Source organism: Hevea brasiliensis, chromosome 9 (genome assembly GCF_030052815.1).
Source record: "Hevea brasiliensis isolate MT/VB/25A 57/8 chromosome 9, ASM3005281v1, whole genome shotgun sequence".
Lineage (NCBI taxonomy): Eukaryota > Viridiplantae > Streptophyta > Magnoliopsida > Malpighiales > Euphorbiaceae > Hevea > Hevea brasiliensis.
Window position 1 is genome coordinate 73,933,103 of NC_079501.1, and position 26,599 is coordinate 73,959,701.

Sequence of the window (26,599 nt, forward strand, 5' to 3'; positions counted from 1 at the left end):
CAAATGATATATACGAAAATAAGCTTTTAAGGTTGATTTTGTACAAATTTTTTATCTTTATTTTTTTAATTATATTATTAATTTCTGATAATATGATCGCACTTTTATTTTTTTAATCTTTTTCTTTCATCTATTCTTATAAGTGATAATATATTTTAATTATATATATTAATTAATTTATTTTTCATAAAAAATAGTACTAAAATATAATTTTATTGAAAATTTAAATTAGAAATGTAAAGATTAAAAATAATGTATTGAAGGGAAAGCATTATAATTATATGATATAAATTTTAATAATTAAATTATATAAAAAAATATTAAAAATAATTTTAATAAAAAATGAAATATTAAAATTTAAATTAAATATACAACAGTGGCAAAACCACCGATGGTGTGGAGAGCTTATAATAGCCTTCATCACAAATCTACATGTCAAAAGTCACCTCTTATTAGGGCCAAACCAAGCAGCCTAGCGGCCAGAATTATTCACTTACATATGACAACACCAAAAGAAGAGGAAAGTACTAGAAATAAATTTGTTTCGTATGACATTAAAAACAAAACGTTACTTGAGGAGACAAACTGCACCAATTGAAGTGCAGGGATATAACTACCATGGGAACTTGGGATATTTAAGATTATTAATCCTGGTTACATTTCAGGCCATTATTATGACAGTTTCCTGCATACATTTTGCTTGTACGAACTATTTGTACAGATTGGCTATCTGCTCCCTGTAGCGTTCCGTGACTCTGTCTCTTCGGATTTTCATGGTTGGGGTCATCAAGCCACCTTCAATCTGCAATAAAAGAGTATAATTGAGCTGAATTGCAAGAAAAAAACATTGCTTAAACATATATGCTAATGAAGTGAAAGCAAAGACAATTTACTGTAAAAGGCTCATCCACAATAAGGATTGGTCCAATTTGAAATGAACAGCCTGATGTCCTGCCCATTGGAGTATTGAATTAGATAATAATAATAATAATAATAATAATAATAATAATAATAATAATAATCTCACAGAAGACACAAAAATCTGCTACTGTTGTTTCTAACGTATCTTTTTTTTAAGATTCCAATCATTTTTCCCTGAAAAATACAGTGTTGTATCAATTCCTTTCATACAACTACAACATGCAAATGCAGATATGGATATCTATGCACAGAGAAGAAACAATCCCCCCTCCCCAAGGTAAGCAAAATTGAAGAGAGAGACAAAAAAAAAGGGAGACCTTTTACAGGGCTGCATTCCGTCAAGTTTCTTCTCTCGTTGAAAGAGAACAAGAATGGAGGAAATTCAAATAAAAATATTTTCTGCTTGTAATTATGAAAAATTTTCAGCAGAATCTTAGTTGTTTATGTGATCTAACAAAAATTGGATCCCAAAGGTCTTCAAACAGGGATGGAAAAAGCTTGGAATTATACTGTGTCTGTGATCATAGGCTAGTTCAAGTTTATTTCACATGCAAAACAAATGCCACTGCATCATGCAATAATAAATTTAAGAAATAGAGTGCTAATGACTTGAAATATCCAATATTAGTTCAATATTCAGTTAAGGCCAATGCTTTTAAGTGTCAATTAACATTTATTTTGTTAGCATCAATTATGGCTTGCAAATGTTTATTAAATAACTCATAAATTAAAAAATTAACCATAATCGAAAATCGGACCAAAGCCTTACTTTTTTCAAGGTATTAACCAGTAGCTTAATGGTAAAAAAAAAAGAATAAAAATCTTTTGGAAAGAAAAAAAAATCTTTTGGGTGTTTTTGTAATTTTGTCCAATCCTTTTAACTTCAGCAATTATTTTCTTGATTTTAAAACTTAGTTGTAATTACGTTTAATTGGTAAAAAAAATATTTTATCATCAATTTGAAAAAAGAAAATCAATTATAGCATTGTAAATAATTTTGACTTTTGTTTATTTTAATTGGCAATAAAAAAATCCTTTTTATTTCAATTTGACCAGCTAGACAAAATTACAACTACCTTTACTAAAATTAACAAGCTATACAAATTTGCAAAAGCATAGAAAGGTTTGGATTTTTTTTTTTTTTTTAACCATTAAGCCTAACCAAAAACTCTGAACATATAAGGTTTTTCATCCTAGAAATAACAATAAAGGTTTTTCTTTAATTTCTTTACAAAATAAATATTTTTATAATGATTTCAGTATTGTAAAACCAAGATTTTGTGTTGCCATATGTGCCGAGATGTATTACTTGTACAACCAACTTGTAGTTTTTGTTTTCCAGTTAATAAATGTAAATTATGCTACTGAAGTGTTCAATGATAAATAACTAAATGTTGATCATTGAAATCTCTTATATTACATCACATGCAAGTCACAGCTTCCTAATTTTTTATTTTTAGAGGAGATTGCTATACTGCAAATGAGTTGAATCAGACCAAGCTTGGCTCCATGATGAAATAAGCTTTAGATTTAGGTTCACAGGCTTGACTCATCAAACGAGTTGAACAAATTGTCAAACTAGGCAAGTTTTCAATAAAATTTATTAAAAGAAATCACTTAACAACTATTTCAAAAAAAAAAAAAAAATTTTAAAAATCTTAAAATACTTGGTAATATTTGTCCTTTTTAACAACTTGTATGATTAAAATGCATAATCTTTCAGTTATATTACTAGTATACAATACAAAATTGAAATCTGTTCATAAATGAATTATTTCTATGCATATCACAAATAAGAATACATGACTTGTAAATTCAAAATCAAATTGCTAATAAATTTATGTGAATCAACTCATAAATATGCCTAGAAGAACTCATTTATTAAACAAGCACCTCAGGCATGATTCATTCATCAGACAAACTTTAGAAGTAAGCTCAAGTAAATTTTAATGAGCGGAACTCCCAACTTAGTAATTTACCCACTTTTGAAACTCCTATTTTAGCCTTACCAGATAAAAAAATACATCACCTAATGCATAGTAATAACTAGAAGTAAATATTCAAAAAGGTGAAAGTTTTATTCCTATACTTGATATCACCTATCTCAAAAAGAACTACCATATCTTTCCTTGCACCCGCCAAACTTTTTTTAATTTATTCTAAGTTGCAAGAAGAAAATAAAAGAAGACATCTTAAGGGTTCCTATTTATTTAATATAGAAAAGTTTCTATTTATTAGAATTAGAAAATAACACCTTATACAATTGTTAAATATTGCATTTAGAAATAATTCAAGTTCAAGAGTATTACCATTTCCTGAGTTCTTCTTCTACCAGGCTTGTCATCCTTTCCTTACTCATCTCAGAGGCATTGGCATCTACAATGGACAACTTTTTAGCAGCTAGTAGAACCTCTTCTTTATTTGGAACTACTATAGCTCCAAGGCGACGTTGATCCTGAATATTATATATGCTCATGAATAAAAAATTAAGAAAAAAAGTATCCATATAAGGAAAAGTGCTCAAATAAGTGCAAAGGCAGCTATCTAGTTGGCAAACAGATCATTGGAATATACCTGGCCAACAACAACAATCTGTTGAATAAGGGCACTCCTCATAGCGGCTTCCTCAAGGTCTGAGGGCTCAACATTTTCACCTATTTCCTCCAAAAGAAAGTTGGCTAATTAAATGCAACATGCTTTGATATGCAGTGCTATATCAGGAAAAAAACCCTAATGAACATAAAGTTTAGCTGCAAAATAGAGTTGAACTATAGAATCCTATAGTACTTCTACTTAAGCATTAGATGAAAACATAAGTTCCGAAAAAATAAATAAAGAAAATATAAAAGCAGCCAAAAAATTTGAAAGAAATTTCCATTGCATCTGCATTTAAAAGAAAATACCACCAAGTATCACATTTATAAATGTAGATTAATTGTGGATGCTGTGATTATAACTTTGTGATCCTTTTTACATTAAACAAAGGTGCCACAGAGCCAAAGATATAAAATGAGAAAATTGAAGAAATATTCATTGAGAAATTGATAATTTCTGGAAAGTGCTAATTTCAGATCTCTTTCTAGAAAAAGTCTGTGTTGTGATATGGCTGCACAGTATGCATCAAGTATTAGTAAATAAATAGACAAAGGAGCTGATAAACATGCATTAACCTAGAGTTCAAAAAATATTTCCACACCGACTCTGAGTGCATATTACTTGTAATGGAGCAAGCATCCATGAAGAGAGAAGATTTGCAATGCTGTAATAAGAAAGCAAATATACTTCCAGTATACCTGTAGAAAGAACTATGGTATCCTTAGCTCGCCCTTCAAGGACAATAACACCTCCACAACGACGGCTTCGCCCTACTGAATGGTGAGGAACAATCCAACCTATATCACCAGTATTTAGCCAACCATCCTCATCTAACACTTTTTTTGTGGCCATTGGATTCTAATGGAACATTAGCACAAACATGTTGCCATAAGTAACAAACTTAATCTTACTATAAACTGTAATTTGTACTTAATTCACATATATCACTCGAAAGATGTTACCTATCTTTAATAATAGAATAAAATACCATGGACCGCAATTCTAACTTTGTATTGCATATTTATAAAACACTTTAAATTGCAAGAACAATTACAATGAAATGTGATCAAAACCCAGTAACTATCTTTAATCTTGGTTTCCCAACTTTTTATTCCATATCTTTGTAATAACATTGTTGTTATCTCAACCTAGTACATTTGTAATCACAAACTATTTCTATTTTGGATTTTGAGAAACTAATGCTTTTTTTTTTTGAAAGGTTAACGATCTAATATATTTTGAATTTTGTATACCCTCTTAATTATACCCTACACTATTAAATTTATTAATTTGATTCATAAGTTATTGATTTGTCTCAACAGTCCAGTGAGATTAGGGCATGTGCACATGCTAAGGTTTTGCAGAGTGCTAAGGACCTCCCGATCAGGAGAGTGATCAAATGATAGTATTTTGCAAAATATGGATCCCAAATGCATTTTAAGAGACAATTTTGATAATTCCTAGCGCAGAGGCTGGGCCTATTTCTTCCTAATTGACAAGCTCCATGTTTGAATTCATTTTTGACAAAACTTTAACTTGTTTATTGTTATGGAAAGTCAATCATTATATTATTTCTGTGTATATTCTGTATTCTGTATTCCTATTTAGGATTTCTTATTTAGGATTTCTTCCTAATTAGTATAACACAATTATAGGAATCAATTGTATATAAATACCCATGTACAGATTAATTGAAATATATGAGAATCATCTCTTTCTACATGGTATCAGAGCAGGTCATCTATCTAGGGTGATTATTTGCTCTCACCACCCAGCTCAGGAGAGACCTTGGCCGCCGACCGGCCGTTTCGACTCCGATCAACATTGCCAGCGTCGTCTCAATCCCCTCATTCCACCACTGCGTGTCGTTGTTCGATCCAGTACACCATTAAAGGACTTCTGAGGTTTGGCTCTCAGATCCTATTTCGGTATTTGCTTGATTTGTGATTTTGGATTATTTTGTTGCTGTCAGCACTTTGGATTAGCGTTTCGGTTAGTTTTCTTTGTCTCAACAAATGGCAGACAATAAGAATGTTATTTCTGATGTGATTCCGATGATGACTAAGATCACGGAACACAAACTTAATGGTTCGAATTATCTGGAGTGGAGTAAGATCATAGGGTCTATTTGCGTAGCATTGATAAGGATGATCACCTTACTAAAGATCCACCTACGATGATACACAACAAACTTGGCTAAGGGAGGATGCTCGGTTGTTTTTGCGGCTTGAACTCGATTCACGGTGAGGTAATTAGTTTAATTAATCACGTGAATTTGTTAAGGAATTGATGGATTACTTAGATTTTCTCAGATTCGTAAAGGGAATATCTCCGTATTTATGATGTTTGTAAGGCATTCTACCGTCGAGAAAGAGAATAAGTCTCTCACGGCTTATTTTATGGATTTTAAACGGGTATATGAGGAACTTAATGTATTGTTGCCTTTTAGTTATGATGTGAAAGTTCAGCAGGCCCAACGGGAGCAACTGGCTGTTATGAGTTTTCTTGCAGGCCTTCCTTCAGAGTATGAGATTGCTAAATCTCAGATTCTTTCCAGTTCTGAGATTTCCTCTTTGCATGAAACATTCACACGGGTCCTTCGCATGCAGAGTACCCAATCTTCACACTACAAGAGTGCTCTTATTAGCCGTAATCCAAATGGACAACAGGTAATAGAAGAGGAAGTAGAGGAGGAATTACAGCAAATGTAAGTAATCAGCGTAATGGAGAGGCTAGTTCTAATCAGACTCAAGAGGAGTCATTTGTTATTATTGTCATGAGCCCGCCATACAAAATATAATTGTCCGCAACTTCAGAGGAAAATCAGCGATCACAGATGGCAAATATGGCAGCAGAGGATTCTACAAAGATATTCCTCAGAGAAAACTGCTTTTGGTATCCGCAGAGGATTTTGCACGCTTTTCCCAAAGATCGTGCATCTCTAAAGCCTACGGTTCCCCTATCATCGCGATCACGAGTCGTAAATCCACTACATGCCTTGTGTCTTCCTCATCCAAATGGGTTATTAATTCGTGCAACAGATCACATGACAGTAATTCTAGTCTTCTATCTACTTTTCGTCTAATCCCACTTCCTCATCATTACTTTAGTGATGGTTCTACTTCTTGTGTCATGGGTTCTGAATCGCGAACCGACTTCACAATTTCTTTGTCATCTGCTTTGTGTCTACCAAATTTCTCTTTTAATCTACTTCTGTTAGTAAACTTACTCGCACCTTAAATTGTTCTATTTCCTTTTTTCCGATCGTTGTTTGTTTCAGATCTTACGACGGCGCATTATTGGTAGAGGACGTGAGTCGTGGTCTCTACATTCGAAAATCATGTACCGCGATCGCTTGTTTGCTCCAGCATCTTAACACCTCTTGAAGCTCATTGTAGATTGGGTCATCCTTCTTTGTCTACCATGAAGAAGTTGTGTCCTCGCTTAAGTCTTTATCAAGACTAGAATGTGAGTCGTGGGCTTTGCAAAACATCATCGCTTGCCTTACGTGTCTAGAGTCAATAAACGGGCTTCATCCCCTTTTGAGTTAGTTCATTCGATGTTTGGGGTCCTTGTTCTTACTTCTAAACCGGATTTCGTTATTTTGTTACTTTTGTTGATGATTACTCTCGTGTTACCCGGTTATATTTAATGAAGAATCGCTCGAGTTGTTTTCTATCTTTTGTGCCTTTTGTAATGAAATCAAAACTCAATTTAATATTTCTGTGCGCATATTAAGAAGTGACAATGCTAAAGAATATTTTTCAGCACAATTTCAGTCTTATATGACACAAAATGGCATTCTTCATCGGTCTTCCCGTGGATACCCCATCCCAAAATGGCGTGGCGAAAGAAAAATCGGCATCTTCTTGAGGTAACTCGTGCTCTTCTTTTCGGATGAAAGTTCCTAAACACTTTTGGGCAGATGCGCTTTCACGGCATGTTTTTTGATCAATCGTATGCCTTCTTCTGTCCTTAATGGGGATATTCCTTATACTGCTTTGTTCCCTACAAAATCTTTGTTTCCCGTTGAACCCCGTATTTTTGGTTGTACTTGTTTTGTACATGATGTTCGTCCGCAGGTTACTAAATTGGATCCAAAGTCTCTCAAATGTGTCTTCCTTGGATACTCCCGGATCCAAAAAGGGTATCGTTGTTTCTCTCATACTCTTAATCGTTATCTTGTTTCTGCAGATGTCACATCTTTTGAGTCCACTCCATTTTTTCTCAATCATCCGTATGAGAGTCGTGGGGAGGAAGATGATATCTTAATATATACCGCCCAACCAATGTCTAGTCCTCTTCACACCCTATTTCTTCCGTCTCTAGACCTACTCGGCCTCCCGTTGTTCATGTTTATTCCAGAGATTGAGATTCCCGACTCGATCCTCCACCAGCCTACTTCGTTGGGAGATCCTCAGACTCATACTGATCATGATTCTGATCTAGACTTACCCATTGCTCTTCGTAAAGGTAAACGTTCATGTACTTACCCTATCTCTTCTTTTGTTTCTTATAATCAATTGTCTTCTTGTTCTCGGTGTTTTGTTACCTCTTTAGACTCTATTCCCATCCCTAATACTGTTGGTGAGGCACTGTCTCATCCTGTCTGGTGTGCTGCTATGAAAGAGGAAATGGAGGCTTTAGATGCTAATGGTACATGGGAACTATTGCCTTTGCCCACTGGTAAGAAAGCTATTGGTTGCAAATGGGTATTTACAGTAAAGGTAAATCCTGATGGTTCTGTGGCTAGATTAAAAGCACGCCTTGTAGCAAAAGGATATGCTCAGACATATGGGGTTGATTACTCTGACACTTTTTCTCCTGTAGCTAAACTTACTTCTGTTCGCTTGTTTATCTCTTTAGCAGCTACATATGATTGGCCCCTGCACCAATTGGATATCAAGAATGCCTTCCTTCATGGTGATCTTCAGGAGGAGGTGTATATGGAGCAACCACCTGGGTTTGTTGCTCAGGAGGAGTTGGGTAAAGTTTGTAGGCTTCGGAAGTCTCTTTATGGCTTGAAACAAAGTCCTAGGGCCTGGTTTGGGAGATTCAAAGGAAGCAAGACAGAATTTGGTATGCAAAAGAGTAAGTGTGATCACTCAAGATTTTATAAGCAACTGAGGTCGGTCTAATTCTCCGGTAGTCTATGTGGATGACATTATCATCACCGGGAGTGACTCGCAGTATTTCATCTCTTAAAACCTTCCTCCAAACCAGCCTGACCAAAGACTTGGGATTATTAAAGTATTTTTTGGGTATTGAAGTTATGAGAAGTAAGAAGGGTATTTTCTTGTCTCAAAGAAAATATGTCCTTGATCTATTGACAGAGACAGGAAAATTAGGTGCTAAGCCTTGTAGTGCACCAATGACTCCAAATTTACAACTTTTAGCAGCGGATAGTGATTTGTTTGAAGATACAGAGAGATACATGAGATTGGTAGGAAAATTGAACAACCTTATCGTCACTCGCCCCGACATTGCTTATGCCGTTAGTGTGGTAAGTCGCTTTATGTCTTCCCCAACAGTTGATAATAGGGAAGCCTTGGGACAAATCTTGTGCTATCTCAAGGGAGCTCAGGAAGAGGTTTGTTATATGGTAATCATGGGCATTTGAATGTTGAATGTTTTTCAGATGCCGACTGGGCTGGATCTAAGGTTGATAGGAGGTCAACTACTGGATATTGCGTTTTTGTTGGAGGAAATTTGGTGTCTTGGAAAAGCAAGAAGCAGAGTGTAGTTTCTCGATCTAGTGCTGAATCCGAATACAGAGCCATGGCACAATCAGTATGTGAGGTAATGTGGATATTTCAATTACTAGATGAGACAGGTTTTAAGACCCCCCTGCCTGCGAAATTGTGGTGTGATAATCAAGCTGCTCTCCATATTGCTTCTAATCCGGTATTTCATGAGCGGACTAAACATATTGAGATTGATTGTCACTTTGTTCGTGAAAAGATTCAACAACAGATCATCTCAACAGGACATATCAAAACTGGAGAGCAGTTAGGAGATATTTTCACAAAAGCTCTGAATGGAGCTAGGATTGACTACATTTGTAACAAGTTGGGCATGATTAACATCTATGCTCCAACTTGAGGGGGAGTGTTATGGAAAGTCAATCATTATATTATTTCTGTGTATATTCTGTATTCTGTATTCCTATTTAGGATTTCTTATTTAGGATTTCTTCCTAATTAGTATAACACAATTATAGGAATCAATTGTATATAAATACCCATGTACAGATTAATTGAAATATATGAGAATCATCTCTTTCTACATTTATAAATCCTAGGCTCATTGGATACAATTGAAAAAGCATAGGATATACAAGAAAAAATTAAAAGCAAAGGATATAATTGAAAAAGAAGACAAAGTTTAGGATCTATTGAACAATTATAATTTTTCAAAACTATGAACAAAACCATAGCAGCAATCCTAGAGGAAACAAAAGGTTTGTTATGGAAAGTCAATCACTATGTTATGGAAAGTCAATCACTATATTATTTCTCTGTATATTCTGTATTCTGTATTCCTATTTAGGATTTCTTATTTATGATTTTTTCCTAATTAGTAGAACACAATTATAGGAATCAATTGTATATATATACCCATGTACAGATTAATTGATATCAAGGAGAATCATCTCTTTCTACATGGTATCAGAGCAGGTCATCAATCTAGGGTGACTATTTGTTCTCACTACCCAGCTCAGGAGAGACCTTAGCCGCCGACCGGCCGTTTCAACCCCATCATTCTACCACTGTGTGCTGTTACCTGATCCAGTATACCATTAAAGGACTTCTGAGGTTTGGCTCTCAGATCCTATTTCGGTATTTGCTTGATTTGTTATTTTGGGTTATTTTGCTGCTATAAGCACTTTGGATTAGCGTTTCGGTTAGTTTTCTTTGTCTCAACAAATGGCAGACAATAAGAATGTTATTTCTGATGTGATTCCGGTGATGACTAAGATCACGGAACACAAACTTAATGGTTCGAATTACCTGGAGTGGAGTAAGACTGTTAGGGTCTATTTGCGTAGCATTGATAAGGATGATCACCTTACTAAAGATCCACCCACTGATGATACACGACAAACTTGGCTAAGGGAGGATGCTCGGTTGTTTTTGCAGCTTCGGAACTCGATTCATAGTGAGGTAATTAGTTTAATTAATCACTGTGAATTTGTTAAGGAATTGATGGATTACTTAGATTTTCTCAGATTCGGTAAAGGAATATCTCCCGTATTTATGATGTTTGTAAGGCATTCTACCGTGCTGAGAAAGAGGATAAGTCTCTCACGGCTTATTTTATGGATTTTAAACGGGTATATGAGGAACTTAATGTATTGTTGCCTTTTAGTCCTGATGTAAAAGTTCAGCAGGCCCAACGGGAGCAACTAGCTGTTATGAGTTTTCTTGCAGGCCTTCCTTCAGAGTATGAGACTGCTAAATCTCAGATTCTCTCCAGTTCTGAGATTTCCTCTTTGCATGAAACGTTCACACGGGTCCTTCGTACAGAGAGTACTCAATCTTCACAGCTTGCCAGTAGTGCTCTTATTAGTCGTAATCCAAATGGACAACAGGGTAATAGAAGAGGAAGTAGAGGAGGAATTACAGGCAACAGAAGTAATCAGCGTAATGGAGAGGCTAGTTCTAATCAGGACTCAAGAGGAGTCATTTGTTATTATTGCCATGAGCCTGGCCATACAAAATATAATTGTCCGCAACTTCAGAGGAAAAATCAGCGATCACAGATGGCAAATATGGCAGCAGAGAATTCTACAGTATCTTCCTCTGAGAAAACTATTTTAGTATCTGCAGAGGATTTTGCACAATTTTCCCAGTATCAGGCATCTCTAAAGCCTACCAGTTCCCCTGTCACTGCGATCGCTGAGTCAGGTAAATCCACTACATGCCTTGTGTCTTCTTCATCCAAATGGGTTATTGATTCTGGTGCGACAGATCACATGACAGGTAATTCTAGTCTTCTATCTGCTTTTCAGTCTAATCTCACTTCCTCTACTGTTACTTTAGCTGATGGTTCTACTTCTTGTGTCATGGGTTCTGGAACTGCGAACCCGACTTCATCAATTTCTTTGTCTTCTGTTTTGTGTCTACCAAAATTCTCTTTTAATCTACTTTCTGTTAGTAAACTTACTCGTACCTTAAATTGTTCTGTTTCCTTTTTTTCTGACCAGTGTTTGTTTCAGGATCTTACGACGAAGCAGATTATTGGTAGAGGACGCGAGTCAGGTGGTCTCTACATTCTGGAAAATCATGTACCGCGGTCGCTTGTTTGCTCCAGTACCTTAACACCTCTTGAAGCTCATTGTAGATTGGGTCATCCTTCTTTGTCTACCATGAAGAAGCTGTGTCCTCAATTTCAGTCTTTATCAGTACTAGAATGTGAGTCATGTCAGTTTGCAAAACATCATCGTTTGCCTTCTGTGTCTAGAGTCAATAAACGGGCTTCATCCTGTTATGGAAAGTCAATCATTATATTATTTCTGTGTATATTCTGTATTCTGTATTCCTATTTAGGATTTCTTATTTAGGATTTCTTCCTAATTAGTATAACACAATTATAGGAATCAATTGTATATAAATACCCATGTACAGATTAATTGAAATATATGAGAATCATCTCTTTCTACATGGTATCAGAGCAGGTCATCTATCTAGGGTGATTATTTGTTCTCACCATCCAGCTCAGGAGAGACCTTGGCCGCCGACTGGCCGTTTCGACTCCAATCAACATTGCCAGCGTCGCCTCAATCCCCTCATTCCACCACCGTGTCGTTGTTCGATCCAAAGACACCATTAAAGGACTTTTGAGGTTTGGCTCTCGATCCTATTTCGGTATTTGCTTGTGATTTTGGATTATTTTGTTGTCACAAGACTTTGGATTAGCGTTTGTTAGTTTTCTTTGTCTCAACAAATGGCGCATAATAAGAATGTTATTTCGATGTGATTCCGATGATGACTAAGATCACGGAACACAAACTTAATGGTTCGAATTATCCGAGTGGAGTAAGATCATAGGGTCTATTTGCGTAGCATTGATAAGGATGATCACCTTACTAAAGATCCACCTCGATGATACACAACAAACTTGGCTAAGGGAGGATGCTCGGTTGTTTTTACAAATGAACTCGATTCACGTGAGGTAATTAGTTTAATTAATCACCGTGGAATTTGTTAAGGAATTGATGGATTACTTAGATTTTCTCAGATTCGTAAAGGGAATATCTCCGTATTTATGATGTTTGTAAGGCATTCTACCTTTGAGAAAGAGAATAAGTCTCTCACGGCTTATTTTATGGATTTTAAACGGGTATATGAGGAACTTAATGTATTGTTGCCTTTTAGTTACGATGTAAAAGTTCAAAGAGCCCAACGGAGCAACTGTTATGAGTTTTCTTGTGCCTTCCTTCAGAGTATGAGATCGCTAAATCTCGATTCTTTCCAGCTTCGAGATTTCCTCTTTGCATGAAACATTCACACGGGTCCTTCGCATGCAGAGTACCCAATCTTCACACCGCCAAGAGTGCTCTTATTAGCCGTAATCCAAATGGACAACAGGGTAATAGAAGAGGAAGTAGAGGAGGAATTACAGCAAATGTAAGTAATCAGCGTAATGGAGAGGCTAGTTCTAATCAGACTCAAGAGGAGTCATTTGTTATTATTGTCATGAGCCGGCCATACAAAATATAATTGTCCGCAACTTCAGAGGAAAATCAGCGATCACAGATGGCAAATATGGCGAGAGGATTCTACAAGATCTTCCTCCGAGAAAACTGCTTTTGGTATCCGCAGAGGATTTTGCACGCTTTTCCCAAAGATCGTGCATCTCTAAAGCCTACCAATTCCCTATCATCGCGATCACGAGTCGTAAATCCACTACATGCCTTGTGTCTTCTTCATCCAAATGGGTTATTGATTCTGTGCAACAGATCACATGACAGTAATTCTAGTCTTCTATCTACTTTTCAGTCTAATCCCACTTCCTCATCACATTTTTAGCTGATGGTTCTACTTCTTGTGTCATGGGTTCTGGAACTGCGAATCCTACTTCGTCAATTTCTTTGTCATCTGTTTTGTGTCTACCAAATTTCTCTTTTAATCTACTTTCTGTTAGTAAACTTACTCGTACCTTAAATTGTTCTATTTCCTTTTTTTCTGATCAGTGTTTGTTTCAGGATCTTACGACGAAGCAGATTATTGGTAGAGGACGTGAGTCAGGTGGTCTTTACATTCTGGAAAATCATGTACCGCGATCGCTTGTTTGCTCCAGTACCTTAACACCTCTTGAAGCTCATTGTAGATTGGGTCATCCTTCTTTGTCTACAATGAAGAAGTTGTGTCCTCAGTTTAAGTCTTTATCAGTACTAGAATGTGAGTCGTGTCAGTTTGCAAAACATCATCGTTTGCCTTCTGTGTCTAGAGTCAATAAACGGGCTTCATCCCCTTTTGAGTTAGTTCATTCTGATGTTTGGGGTCCTTGTTCTGTTACTTCTAAAACTGGATTTCGTTATTTTGTTACTTTTGTTGATGATTATTCTCGTGTTACCTGGTTATATTTAATGAAGAATCGTTCTGAGTTGTTTTCTATCTTTTGTGCCTTTTGTAATGAAATCAAAACTCAATTTAATATTTCTGTGCGCATATTAAGAAGTGACAATGCTAAAGAATATTTTTCAGCACAATTTCAGTCTTATATGACACAAAATGGCATTCTTCATCAGTCTTCCTGTGTGGATACCCCATCCCAAAATGGCGTGGCCGAAAGAAAAAATCGGCATCTTCTTGAGGTAACTCGTGCTCTTCTTTTTCAGATGAAAGTTCCTAAACACTTTTGGGCTGATGCAGTTTCTACGGCATGTTTTTTGATCAATCGTATGCCTTCTTCTGTCCTTAATGGGGATATTCCTTATACTGCTTTGTTCCCTACAAAATCTTTGTTTCCCGTTGAACCCCGTATTTTTGGTTGTACTTGTTTTGTACGTGATGTTCGTCCGCAGGTTACTAAATTGGATCCAAAGTCTCTCAAATGTGTCTTCCTTGGGTACTCCCGGATCCAAAAAGGGTACCGTTGTTTCTCTCCTACTCTTAATCGTTATCTTGTTTCTGCAGATGTCACATTTTTTGAGTCCACTCCATTTTTTTCTCAATCATCTGTGTATGAGAGTCAGGGGGAGGAAGATGATATCTTAATATATACTGTCCAACCAATGTCTAGTCCTCTCTCACAGCCTATTTCTTCCGTCTCTAGACCTACTCGGCCTCCCGTTGTTCATGTTTATTCCAGGAGATTGGAGATTCCTGACTCAGATCCTCCACCAGCTACTTCGTTGGGAGATCCTGTACCTCATACTGATCATGATTCTGATCTAGACTTACCCATTGCTCTTCGTAAAGGTAAACGTTCATGTACTTACCCTATCTCTTCTTTTGTTTCTTATAATCAATTGTCTTCTTGTTCTCGGTGTTTTGTTACTTCTTTAGACTCTATTCCCATCCCTAATACTGTTGGTGAGGCACTGTCTCATCCTGGCTGGTGTGCTGCTATGAAAGAGGAAATGGAGGCTTTAGATGCTAATGGTACATGGGAATTGTTGCCTTGCCCACCGGGTAAGAAAGCTATTGGTTGCAAATGGGTATTTACTGAAAGGTAAATCTCGATGGTTACGTGGCTAGATTAAAAGCACGCCTTGTAGCAAAAGGATATGCTCGCATATGGGGTTGATTACTCTGACACTTTTTCTCCTGTAGCTAAACTTACTTCTGTTCGCTTGTTTATCTCTTTAGCAGCTACATATGATTGGCCCCTGCACCAATTGGATATCAAGAATGCCTTCCTTCATGGTGATCTTCAGGAGGAGGTGTATATGGAGCAACCACCTGGGTTTGTTGCTCAGGGGGAGTTGGGTAAAGTTTGTAGGCTTCGGAAGTCTCTTTATGGCTTGAAACAAAGTCCTAGGGCCTGGTTTGGGAGATTCAGTGAAGCAGTACAGGAATTTGGTATGCAAAAGAGTAAGTGTGATCACTCAGTATTTTATAAGCAATCTGAGGCTGGTCTAATTCTCCTGGTAGTCTATGTGGATGACATTATCATCACTGGGAGTGACTCTGCAGGTATTTCATCTCTTAAAACCTTCCTCCAAACCCAGTTTCAGACCAAAGACTTGGGATTATTAAAGTATTTTTTGGGTATTGAAGTTATGAGAAGTAAGAAGGGTATTTTCTTGTCTCAAAGAAAATATGTCCTTGATCTATTGACAGAGACAGGAAAATTAGGTGCTAAGCCTTGTAGTGCACCAATGACTCCAAATTTACAAATCATAGTGGGATAGTGAGTTGTTTGAAGATCCAGAGATACAGGAGATTGGTAGGAAAATTGAACTACCCATCGTCACTGCCCCGACATTGCTTATGCCGTTAGTGTGGTAAGTCGGTTTATGTCTTTCCCAACCGTTGCTCATTGGGAAGCCTTGGGACAAATCTTGTGCTATCTGAAGGAGCTCAGGAAGAGGTTTGTTATATGGTAATCATGGGCATTTGAATGTTGAATGTTTTTCGATGCCGATCTGGCTGGATCTAAGGTTGATAGGAGGTCAACCATCGGATATTGCGCTTTTGTTGGAGGAAATTTGGTGTCTTGGAAGAGCAAGAAGCGAGTGTAGTTTCTCGATCTAGTGCTGAATCCGAATACAGAGCCATGGCACAATCGCATGTGAGGTAATGTGGATATTTCAATTACTAGATGAGACAGTTTTAAGACCCCACTCGCGAAATTGTGGTGTGATAATCAAGCTGCTCTCCATATTGCTTCTAATCCGGTATTTCATGAGCGGACCAAACATATTGAGATTGATTGTCACTTTGTTCGTGAAAAGATTCAACAACAGATCATCTCAACAGACATATCAAAACCGGAGAGCGCTTAGGAGATATTTTCACAAAAGCTCTGAATGGAGCTAGGATTGACTACATTTGTAACAAGTTGGGCATGATTAACATCTATGCTCCAACTTGAGGGGGAGTGTTATGGAAAGTCAATCATTATATTATTTCTGTGTATATTCTGTATTCTGTATTCCTATTTAGGATTTCTTATTTAGGATTTCTTCCTAATTAGTATAACACAATTATAGGAATCAATTGTATATAAATACCCATGTACAGATTAATTGAAATATATGAGAATCATCTCTTTCTACACATCCCTTTTTGAGTTAGTTCATTCTGATGTTTGGGGTCCTTGTTCTTTTACATCTAAAACTGGATTTCGTTATTTTGTTACTTTTGTTGATGATTACTCTCGTGTTACCTGGTTATATTTAATGAAGAATCATTCTGAGTTGTTTTCTATCTTTTGTGCCTTTTGTAATGAAATCAAAACTCAATTTAATATTTCTGTGCGCATATTAAGAAGTGATAATGCCAAAGAATATTTTTCAGCACAATTTCAGTCTTATATGACACAAAATGGCATTCTTCATCAGTCTTCCTGTGCGGATACCCCATCCCAAAATGGTGTGGCCGAAAGAAAAAATCGTCATCTTCTTGAGGTAACTCTTGCTCTTCTTTTTCAGATGAAAGTACCTAAACACTTTTGGGCTGATGCAGTTTCTACGGCATGTTTTTTGATCAATCGTATGCCGTCTTCTGTCCTTAATGGGGATATTCCTTATACTACTTTGTTTCCTACAAAATCTTTATTCCCTATTGAACCCCGTATTTTTGGTTGTACCTGTTTTGTGCGTGATGTTCGTCCACAGGTTACTAAATTGGATCCAAAATCTCTCAAATGTGTCTTCCTTGGGTACTCCCGGCTCCAAAAAGGGTATCGTTGTTTCTCTCCTACTCTTAATCGTTATCTTGTTTCTGCAGATGTCACATTTTTTGAGTCCACTCCATTTTTTCCTCCATCATCTGTGTATGAGAGTCAGGGGGAGGAGGATGATCTCTTAATATATACTGTCCAACCAATGTCTAGTCCTCTCCCACAGCCTGTTCCTTCTGTCTCTAGACCTACTCGACCTCCCGTTGTTCATGTTTATTCCAGGAGATTGGAGATTCCTGACTCAGATCCTCCACCAGCTACTTCGTTGGGCGATCCTGTACCTCATACTGATCATAATTCTGATCTAGACTTACCCATTGCTCTTCGTAAAGGTAAACGTTCATGTACTTACCCTATCTCTTCTTTTGTTTCTTATAATCAATTGTCTTCTTGTTCTCGGTGTTTTATTACTTCTTTAGACTCTGTTCCTATCCCTAATACTGTTAATGAGGCACTGTCTCATCCTGGCTGGTGTGATGCTATGAAAGAGGAAATGGAGGCTTTAGATGCTAATGGTACATGGGAACTATTGCCTTTGCCCACTGGTAAGAAAGCTATTGGATGCAAATGGGTATTTACAGTAAAGGTAAATCCTGATGGTTCTGTGGCTAGGTTAAAAGCACGCCTTGTAGCAAAAGGATATGCTCAGACATATGGGGTTGATTACTCTGATACTTTTTCTCCTGTAGCTAAACTTACTTCTATTCGCTTGTTTATCTCTTTAGCAGCTACATATGATTGGCCCCTGCATCAATTGGATATCAAGAATGCTTTCCTTCATGGTGATCTTCAGGAGGAGGTGTATATGGAGCAACCACCTGGGTTTGTTGCTCAGGGGGAGTTGGGTAAAGTTTGTAGGCTTCGGAAGTCTCTTTATGGCTTGAAACAAAGTCCTAGGGCATGGTTTGGGAGATTCAGTGAAGCAGTACAGGAATTTGGTATGCAAAAGAGTAAGTGTGATCACTCAGTATTTTATAGGCAATCTGAGGCTGGCATAATTCTCTTGGTAGTCTATGTGGATGACATTGTCATCACTGGGAGTGATTCTGCAGGTATTTCATCTCTTAAAACCTTCCTCCAAACTCAGTTTCAGACCAAAGACTTGGGATTGTTAAAGTATTTCTTGGGTATCGAAGTTATAAGAAGTAAGAAGGGTATTTTCTTGTCTCAAAGAAAATATGTCCTCGATCTATTGACAGAGACAAGAAAATTATGTGCTAATACTTGTATCTCACCAATGACTACAACTTTACAAATCAAGTAGCAGGATAGTAAGTTGTTTGAAGATCCAGAGAGATACAGGAGATTGGTAGGAAAATTGAACTACCTTACAGTCACTCGTCCTGACATTGCTTATGCCGTTAGTGTGGTAAGTCAGTTTATGTCTTCCCCAACTGTTGCTCATTGGGAAGCCTTGGAACAAATCTTGTGTTATCCAAGGGCGCCCAGAAGAGGTTTGCTATATGGTAATCATGGGCATTTGAATGTTGAATGTTTTTCAGATGCCGACTGGGCTGGATCTAAGATTGACAGGAGGTCAACTACTGGATATTGCGTTTTTATTGGAGGAAATTTGGTGTCTTGGAGAAGCAAGAAGCAGAGTGTAGTTTCTCGATCTAGTGCTGAATCCGAATACAGAGCCATGGCACAATCAGTATGTGAGGTAATGTGGATACTTCAATTACTAGATGAGACAGGTTTTAAGACCTCCCTGCCTGTGAAATTGTGGTGTGATAATCAAGCTGCTCTTCATATTGCTTCTAATCCGGTGTTTCATGAGCGGACCAAACATATTGAGATTGATTGTCACTTTATTCGTGAAAAGATTCAACAACAGATCATCTCAACAGAACACATCAAAACGGAGAGCGCTTAGGAGATATTTTCACAAAAGCTCTGAATGGAGCTAGGATTGACTACATTTGTAACAAGTTGGGCATGATTAACATCTATGCTCCAACTTGAGGGGGAGTGTTATGGAAAGTCAATCACTATGTTATGGAAAGTCAATCACTATATTATTTCTCTGTATATTCTGTATTCTGTATTCCTATTTAGGATTTTTTATTTATGATTTTTTCCTAATTAGTAGAACACAATTATAGGAATCAATTGTATATATATACCCATGTACAGATTAATTGATATCAAGGAGAATCATCTCTTTCTACAAGGTTGAACTAAATGAGGGTAATTTTGGGTAATTTTGATTGTATGATGATAGTGGAGGTATCACAATGGGAATGAATCAATTGAAAGACATTGAAGATTATTTGAAAAACAGCCTTTTTTTTTTTCCCCTCCTTCTTCTTGATCCTTATTTTAAAACAGAGCAAATAACTAAAACAATTTGGATTACGGAGAATGCAACAAGCTAAAAAAAAAAAGTTTCTATTTTTTCCCCTCAAAAAGCAAAGGCCAAAAAAGGTCAAATTGGTGCTAAATTCCCACCTTAATGGGGACAGGCTATTTATATTTAAAAATTATTATTTCTGTTATCATTACGAATAAATGCAAATATACACCCAATTACTGGTAATTCCCACTTAGAACTTGTATTCATGTTTGTCAGAAACTATTACTGCATTCAGAACTACATTTCAATCCCTTCCCCTAGGCACTCCCTCTTTTCTTTTCCTTCAAAAACCAAGAATGTCAGCAGACATCCCAGCAAACATGCTACTACCATGAGTCAGCTTTAGTTTTAATGTTCATGAGAAAAGGAAAAATCATCATTCAAACTATTTCCATGGACACAATATCATTTCTTCCATTAGCTGAAAAATATGAGCATCTTTAAGGAAGATATCACCTTGTAGTACCCTTTCATCACTTGTGGCCCCCTAACTTTTACAATCCCTTTTGATCCATCCGGAAGAGTTTCACCACTTTCAGCATCTGTAATTTTAAATTCTGTATGCTGAATCGGATGCCCAATTGAGCCAAGAACCTTCAAAATTTAATTCTGTAACATTGTTACACGGTATAGCACTTTATCTAAAGGCAGACAATAGAAAAAATAATATAAACAGTTGGAACTAGACCAATGGAAGCCTAGAAAAGAAGATGCATGAAAATGTTCCAATCGTGATTGGAAAATTTAAAACTAAGGAAAAATTAATTCACAATAGAATAATAAGCTTCTTCAACTTATTATATAACATCTCTAACACTTGAAAGAGTAGATAATTTTCCATAGTGATGCAGGACAGTTGGCTAAATGAACACCTCAAACTGACACACAGCATACAGAGCAAAGAATGTCCTCCTAGCGTTTTAAAAAAAGGTTGAATTTCCTCAGTGGATTAGAAATGTGGCTGTGGCTGTGGTTGAGGTTGTAAAAGGTTGAATTTGGATAAGGATAACTACTGAGGCCAATGAACTGAGGCTATTCTTTCACTTCCAGGGTATGTGAACAGTACCATGAACATTTATCTGATGTTTTCACTTGTATTCATCTGACTATTTTACATGGTATGGTTTCAGGTTTGATAAGTGAAATTTCCATTCTTTCATCTTATCCATAACAATTCAGATTTGAATTGCAAGCCAGATGCCTCAAAAATAAAAAAGCGAACTTTTAATGCAATATGTTTTGAGATTTTCATTTTCAGACATCATAGCTAAGATCTCATTAAGAGCACAACTCTAATTAAAATTGCATCAGATAACCTCAAATATAGCTTTCGATATCAAAAAATTATCTTTTATGATAACAATGGCTTAAATGCATGTGCATGTTCTCAAGTCCATACACTTCAATAATCCTACTTCTATAAGAGCCTGAACTCTTAACTTCAAGAACTGCAAAGTTCAACTTCTAAACTAATTGGGGAATATAATAATAACATGAATGATTGACAGATGCCAGACCTATGACCACTAATGGAATGTTCTCAAGTCCATACACTTCAACAATCCTTCTTCTATAAGAGCCTGAACTCTTAACTTCAAGAACTGCAAAGTTCAACTTCTAAACTAATTGGGGAATATAATAATAACATGAATGATTGACAGATGCCAGACCTATGACCACTAATGGAAGTTCACAACATATTAATGAAGTAAATAATTTACCAAAATATGTTTAACATAATAAATTTAGACAAATCCTAATTAAAATTGTAAAAACAAATGCTTTTGACCAAAAAAAAAAAGACAAAATTAATTCCATTCGATTATGATGGGATGTTTGCAGCCTTATGTTACTTTCACAGAATAATTGTAAGACAGGTTTATATTTATACCAATTCTACTTTAGGCCTCCTGTTGCTTGCATTGCCAAGAAAAAAAAAAACTTTTTAAATCAACAAAAGCCAGTTGGACAAATTTCAATACAAGGAAAGTTTATTCTGATTCATTTTATGATCAGCAAGGATCAAAGCCTATGTTGAGTTTTTAGAAAGAAAGAAGAAAAGGGAGAGAAAGGGAGAGAATTGGAATGAATCTCAAAAAGATATAAGATATATGGCATTCCTTAAATCACTCCTTAATACAAGCACTAATTAAGCTAATCAATCACATGATTTTCTCATAAGCGTATCTTATAAATTAAAGTAAAATTTCTTCCAACACTCTTACTTGATGAGATTTTTGCTAAAGTTACAGATCCATCATCAAGAAAGAGAATTTGGGAGAAAAATTGCTTTGGGGCTCAAACCTTAAAGAAGGAAAATAGCTTTTAGAACTGAAACCCATTGCTTTGTGAAGAAGGGGGACAATAAGAAAGTAGAAACCTTAGAACTTTCTGCAGACTCTGACACCATGTTGAGCTTTTAGAAAGAAAGAAGAAACGGGAGAGAAAGGTAGAGAATTAAAATGAATCTCAAAGGATTACATTTTCATTTACTTGTACTTGGTATCATACATAAGAGTCCATTTTATAATGGAAGATACAAGATATATGATATTCCTTAAATCACTCTTTAATACAAGCACTAATTAAGCTAATCAATCACAAAATTTTCTCATAAGCATATCCCATAAATTAAAGTAAAATCTCATCAATTCCAACAGCCTACATGAAAGAATCAAGGAAATTAATAAAATCATGGATTGATCTTTGCTCTAATGTAGTTTCAAGATCATGATTTCCGTGTTATTTTAGAATAACCTTCTAATGTCATATCTTGGTTGGCCTATGCAATTTTATTGATTTTTACCCACTTTATCCTACATGGAAAAGGAAAAAAATCTCAATCACATTTGAAGCATGAAAGGGCAGCTTTAACATAGATGTAAGACAACTAGAAATGGTTGATCAGGGTTTCAATATTTGGAATTTATGGCCCAAAAAAGGAAAAAGAAACACAAAAATAAAAATTAATACTAGAACTAAAGGAATAAAATGATAAGCATGACATTCTAAATTTTTAGTCATCACATCCAAGATCACATCAGCATTGAAGGTTTGCATCAATCATAAAGAAAAATAAAGCACATAAAGCATGCCGTTTTTCCGTCATATTCTACTATTGGCAACTCATTCTTGCATAAAGTTAAGGACTTTAAGTAAAGTAGAACAAAGACAGAATACATGCATTGCAAGTTCAGTGAAGGCCAAACTGGTGATAGGGAAGGAGTTAGTTTGGATGAAGTGGTACTGCCCCAAAGTAATAACTTTAAATATCTCGGCTCAATTCTTCAAGTAGATGGGGGATGTGAGGAGGATGTCAGTCATAGGATTAAAGCCGGATGGTTGAAGTGGAGACGTGCCACAAGAGTTTTATGTGATCGCAAGATTCCCAATAAGTTGAAAGGAAAATTTTACCATACAGCTATACGACCGGCCATGTTATATGGTAGTGAGTGTTGAGAACTGAAGGAGTCGTATGTGTCTAATATAAGAGTTGCGGAGATGAGAATGTTAAGGTGGATGAGTGGCCATACTAGACTAGATAAAGTCCGTAATGAGAGTATTAGAGAAAGGTAGGAGTGGTGCCAATTAAGGATAAGTTGAGAGAAGGGAGATTGAGGTGGTTTGGCCATGTGAATCGTAGACATATAGAGGCTCCAGTTAGACAAGTAGAGCACATTGGGTTAGAGGATAGAAAGAAAAGAAGGGGTAGACCTAAACTAACATGGAGAAAAGTAGTACAACATGACCTATAAGCATTACACATTTCTGAGGATTTAATCGAAAATCATTTAGAGTGGAGAAAGAGAATCCATATAGCCGACCCCAAATTTTTGGGATTAAGGCTTAGTTGAGTTGAGTTGAGTTGAGTTTGCCTAATATATATCATTTATGTATGTTATACATCATTTATGTATGTTGGAAACTTACATTCTCATGGTATCAGAACTAAAAAGGCCTAATTTTTCTTCTGTTGTGCTTTTTTTCTTTTCTGTCCCCGTTAATATATTAAAAAAATGCATGAAAAAGGTACTACTTCCTTGTATTCTGTTATTTTGACTGGGGCTACTTATGATGAGTATCTATAGTACCAAGCAATAAAATAGCAGACATCGTCCTCATCTACTGTCTCTGTAGTCCAATATGGTAATACATTTTTGCTCATTTGACAAAGTCTTCATCTAATGAGTCATGGATTTTTAATTTTGGTGCCTCAGATCACATTTTTGGTAACCAAACTCTTTTCTCTATTCTTAATTTTTCTTCAAACTTCGTTGATTTTACCCTAGCTAATGGATCAAAAACTGTAGTTAAAGAAAAAGGTAAGGCTCACCCTCTTCCTTCCTTACCTTTAAATTCAGTTTTAATGTCCATATAATTTGATATCCATTAGCAAGTTAACTAAACCGTTCTATTACCTTTTCTGTTGATTCTGTTCTTGCAGGACCGAGGTATGGGAAAAGTGATTGGCATAGGCCGTAAGTCACAAGGACTGTATCATCTCTCTAGCTCAAAGTCTCCAGTCGCCTTTACTTCTGATGCCACTCCTGATCTTCATCATAATCGTTTGGGTCACCCACATATCTCCAAACTCTAGAAACTGATTCCTTCTCTTTCCCACTTATCCTCTTTAAATTGTGAGTATTGTCAACTTGGCAAACAAACTCGTTCTTCTTTTCTAAAAGGAACTAATAATCGGGTTGCATCCATATTTGACATTGTTCATTCAAATAAATGGGGTCCAAGTCAAGTCAGTTCAACTTTGGGTTTTCATTATTTTATCACATTTATTGATGACTATTCTCATTGTACTTGGTTATTTTTAATGAAGACTCGTTCGAAGTTATTTTCTATATTTCAAAAATTTTGTGCTAAGATACGTACTCAATTTGGTATTTCTATTAAAGTGTTGCATAGTGTAATGCACGAGAATATTTTTCTCTTCCTTTTCAAACCTTTGTCTTCTTAGGGTATGATACATTAGTCTTCTTATGCTCATATTCCTCAACAAAATGGAGTAGCCGAGCAGAAGATTAGACATCTAATTGAAACAACTCATACTTTGCTCCATTATCATTTACCTCTTCATTTTTTGGGGGATGCTGTCCTTACTACTTGCTATTTGATTAATCATATGCCTTTTTCAATTTTGTAGCATCAAGAGTCCTCATTCAGTACTCTATTAGATCAAATTCCATTTCCTCTTTCGTTGTGTGTATTCGGTTGTACTAGTTTTATTCACAATCTTACCCCAAGAAAAGACAAACTTAAACCAAAATCTATCAAATGTGTTTTCCTAGGGTATTCTCATCTTCAAAAAGGCAAAAAGGCTACAAATGCTATGATCTAACTACCAATAAATATTTTGTTTTAGCAAATGTAACCTTTTTCGAGACTTCTACATATTTTTCACCAAATACAGTTAACCAAACTTCCATTTCTATAGCTCTTCCTATTCCTATTCTTCTTGACCAAAAGTTTTCTCCTCCACTTCAGGTTTACTCAAGATGACCTCAATCAAATTTTCTACCAACTAACCTAATTGATGTTTCTTCTTATGATACAGGTCCATAGACTGCTTCCAATGACTCATTGCCTATTCCAACATCATCTCCTGCAACGGTCAAGCCCTTAATAGATGATGCTACCCTTCCTATTGCCCGTCGAAAAGGTACTCGATCCTCTGGTAATCCTCATCCCATTTATAATTTTTTGAGTTATCATTGCTTATCACCTTCATATAATGCTTTTGGTACCAATTTATCTAGTGTCCCAATACCTAAGACTATGGCAGAAGCAATGTCTAATGATGGTTGGCTGCAGGCTATGATTGAGGAAATGACTGCTCTTCATGATAATGGTACTTGGGAGATAGTTCCCTTACCAAATGGCAAAATTATAGCTCGATGTCGTTGTGTGTTTATAGTTAAGGTAGGACTAGATGGGAAAATTGATCGTCTCAAAGCTCGACTGATTGCTAAAGGCTATATTTAGATATTTTGGCCTTGATTATGGTGATACTTTTTCTCTTGTAGCGAAGATTGCTTCTGTTTGTCTTTTTATCTATATTGCAGTCACCTTTCATTGGCCTCTTCATCAGTTGGACATTTAAAATGCCTTCTGTTATGGAAAGTCAATCACTATATTATTTCTCTCTATATTCTGTATTCTGTATTCCTATTTAGGATTTCTTCCTAATTAGTAGAACACAATTATAGGAATCAATTGTATATATATACCCACGTACAGATTAATTGAAATTAAGGAGAATCATCTCTTTCTACAACTAATTAAGGAGAATCATCTCCTGAGCTGGGTGGTGAGAACAAATAGTCACCCTAGATAGATGACCTGCTCTGATACCATGTAGAAAGAGATGATTCTCATTGATTTCAATTAATCTGTACATGGGTATATATATACAATTGATTCCTATAATTGTGTTCTACTAATTAGGAAGAAATCCTAAATAAGAAATCCTAAATAGGAATACAGAATACAAAATATACAGAGAAATAATATAGTGATTGACTTTCCATAACATAGTGATTGACTTTCCATAACACTCCCCCTCAAGTTGGAGCATAGATGTTAATCATGCCCAACTTGTTACAAATGTAGTCAATCCTAGCTCCATTCAGAGCTTTTGTGAAAATATCTCCTAACTGCTCTCCAGTTTTGATGTCCTATTGAGATGATCTGTTGTTGAATCTTTTCACGAATAAAGTGACAATCAATCTCAATATGTTTGGTCCGCTCATGAAACACCGGATTAGAAGCAAAATGAAGAGCAGCTTGATTATCACACCACAATTTCACAGGCAGAGAGGTCTTACCACAAGATTAGAAGCAATATGAAGTCAGCTTGATAAC

At 36.1% G+C, this 26,599-nt stretch overlaps 1 protein-coding gene across 2 annotated transcripts in view; it reads right to left on the minus strand.

The window, feature by feature from the left end:
• Nucleotides 1-433: 433 nt before the first annotated feature.
• The window catches only part of LOC110670713 (probable acyl-activating enzyme 16, chloroplastic), a 94,841-nt gene continuing 68,675 nt past the window's right edge, over nucleotides 434-26,599 (minus strand). For both annotated transcript variants that reach the window (XM_058153799.1, XM_058153798.1), the window contains 6 exons: nucleotides 20,183-20,320; nucleotides 4,215-4,374; nucleotides 3,496-3,575; nucleotides 3,231-3,376; nucleotides 894-951; nucleotides 434-802 (listed from right to left, as the gene is read on the minus strand). In XM_058153799.1, the coding sequence (XP_058009782.1) occupies nucleotides 710-802; nucleotides 894-951; nucleotides 3,231-3,376; nucleotides 3,496-3,575; nucleotides 4,215-4,374; nucleotides 20,183-20,320 (675 nt within the window). In that variant the 3' untranslated portion in view covers nucleotides 434-709. The remainder of the gene's footprint in view (nucleotides 803-893; nucleotides 952-3,230; nucleotides 3,377-3,495; nucleotides 3,576-4,214; nucleotides 4,375-20,182; nucleotides 20,321-26,599) is intronic.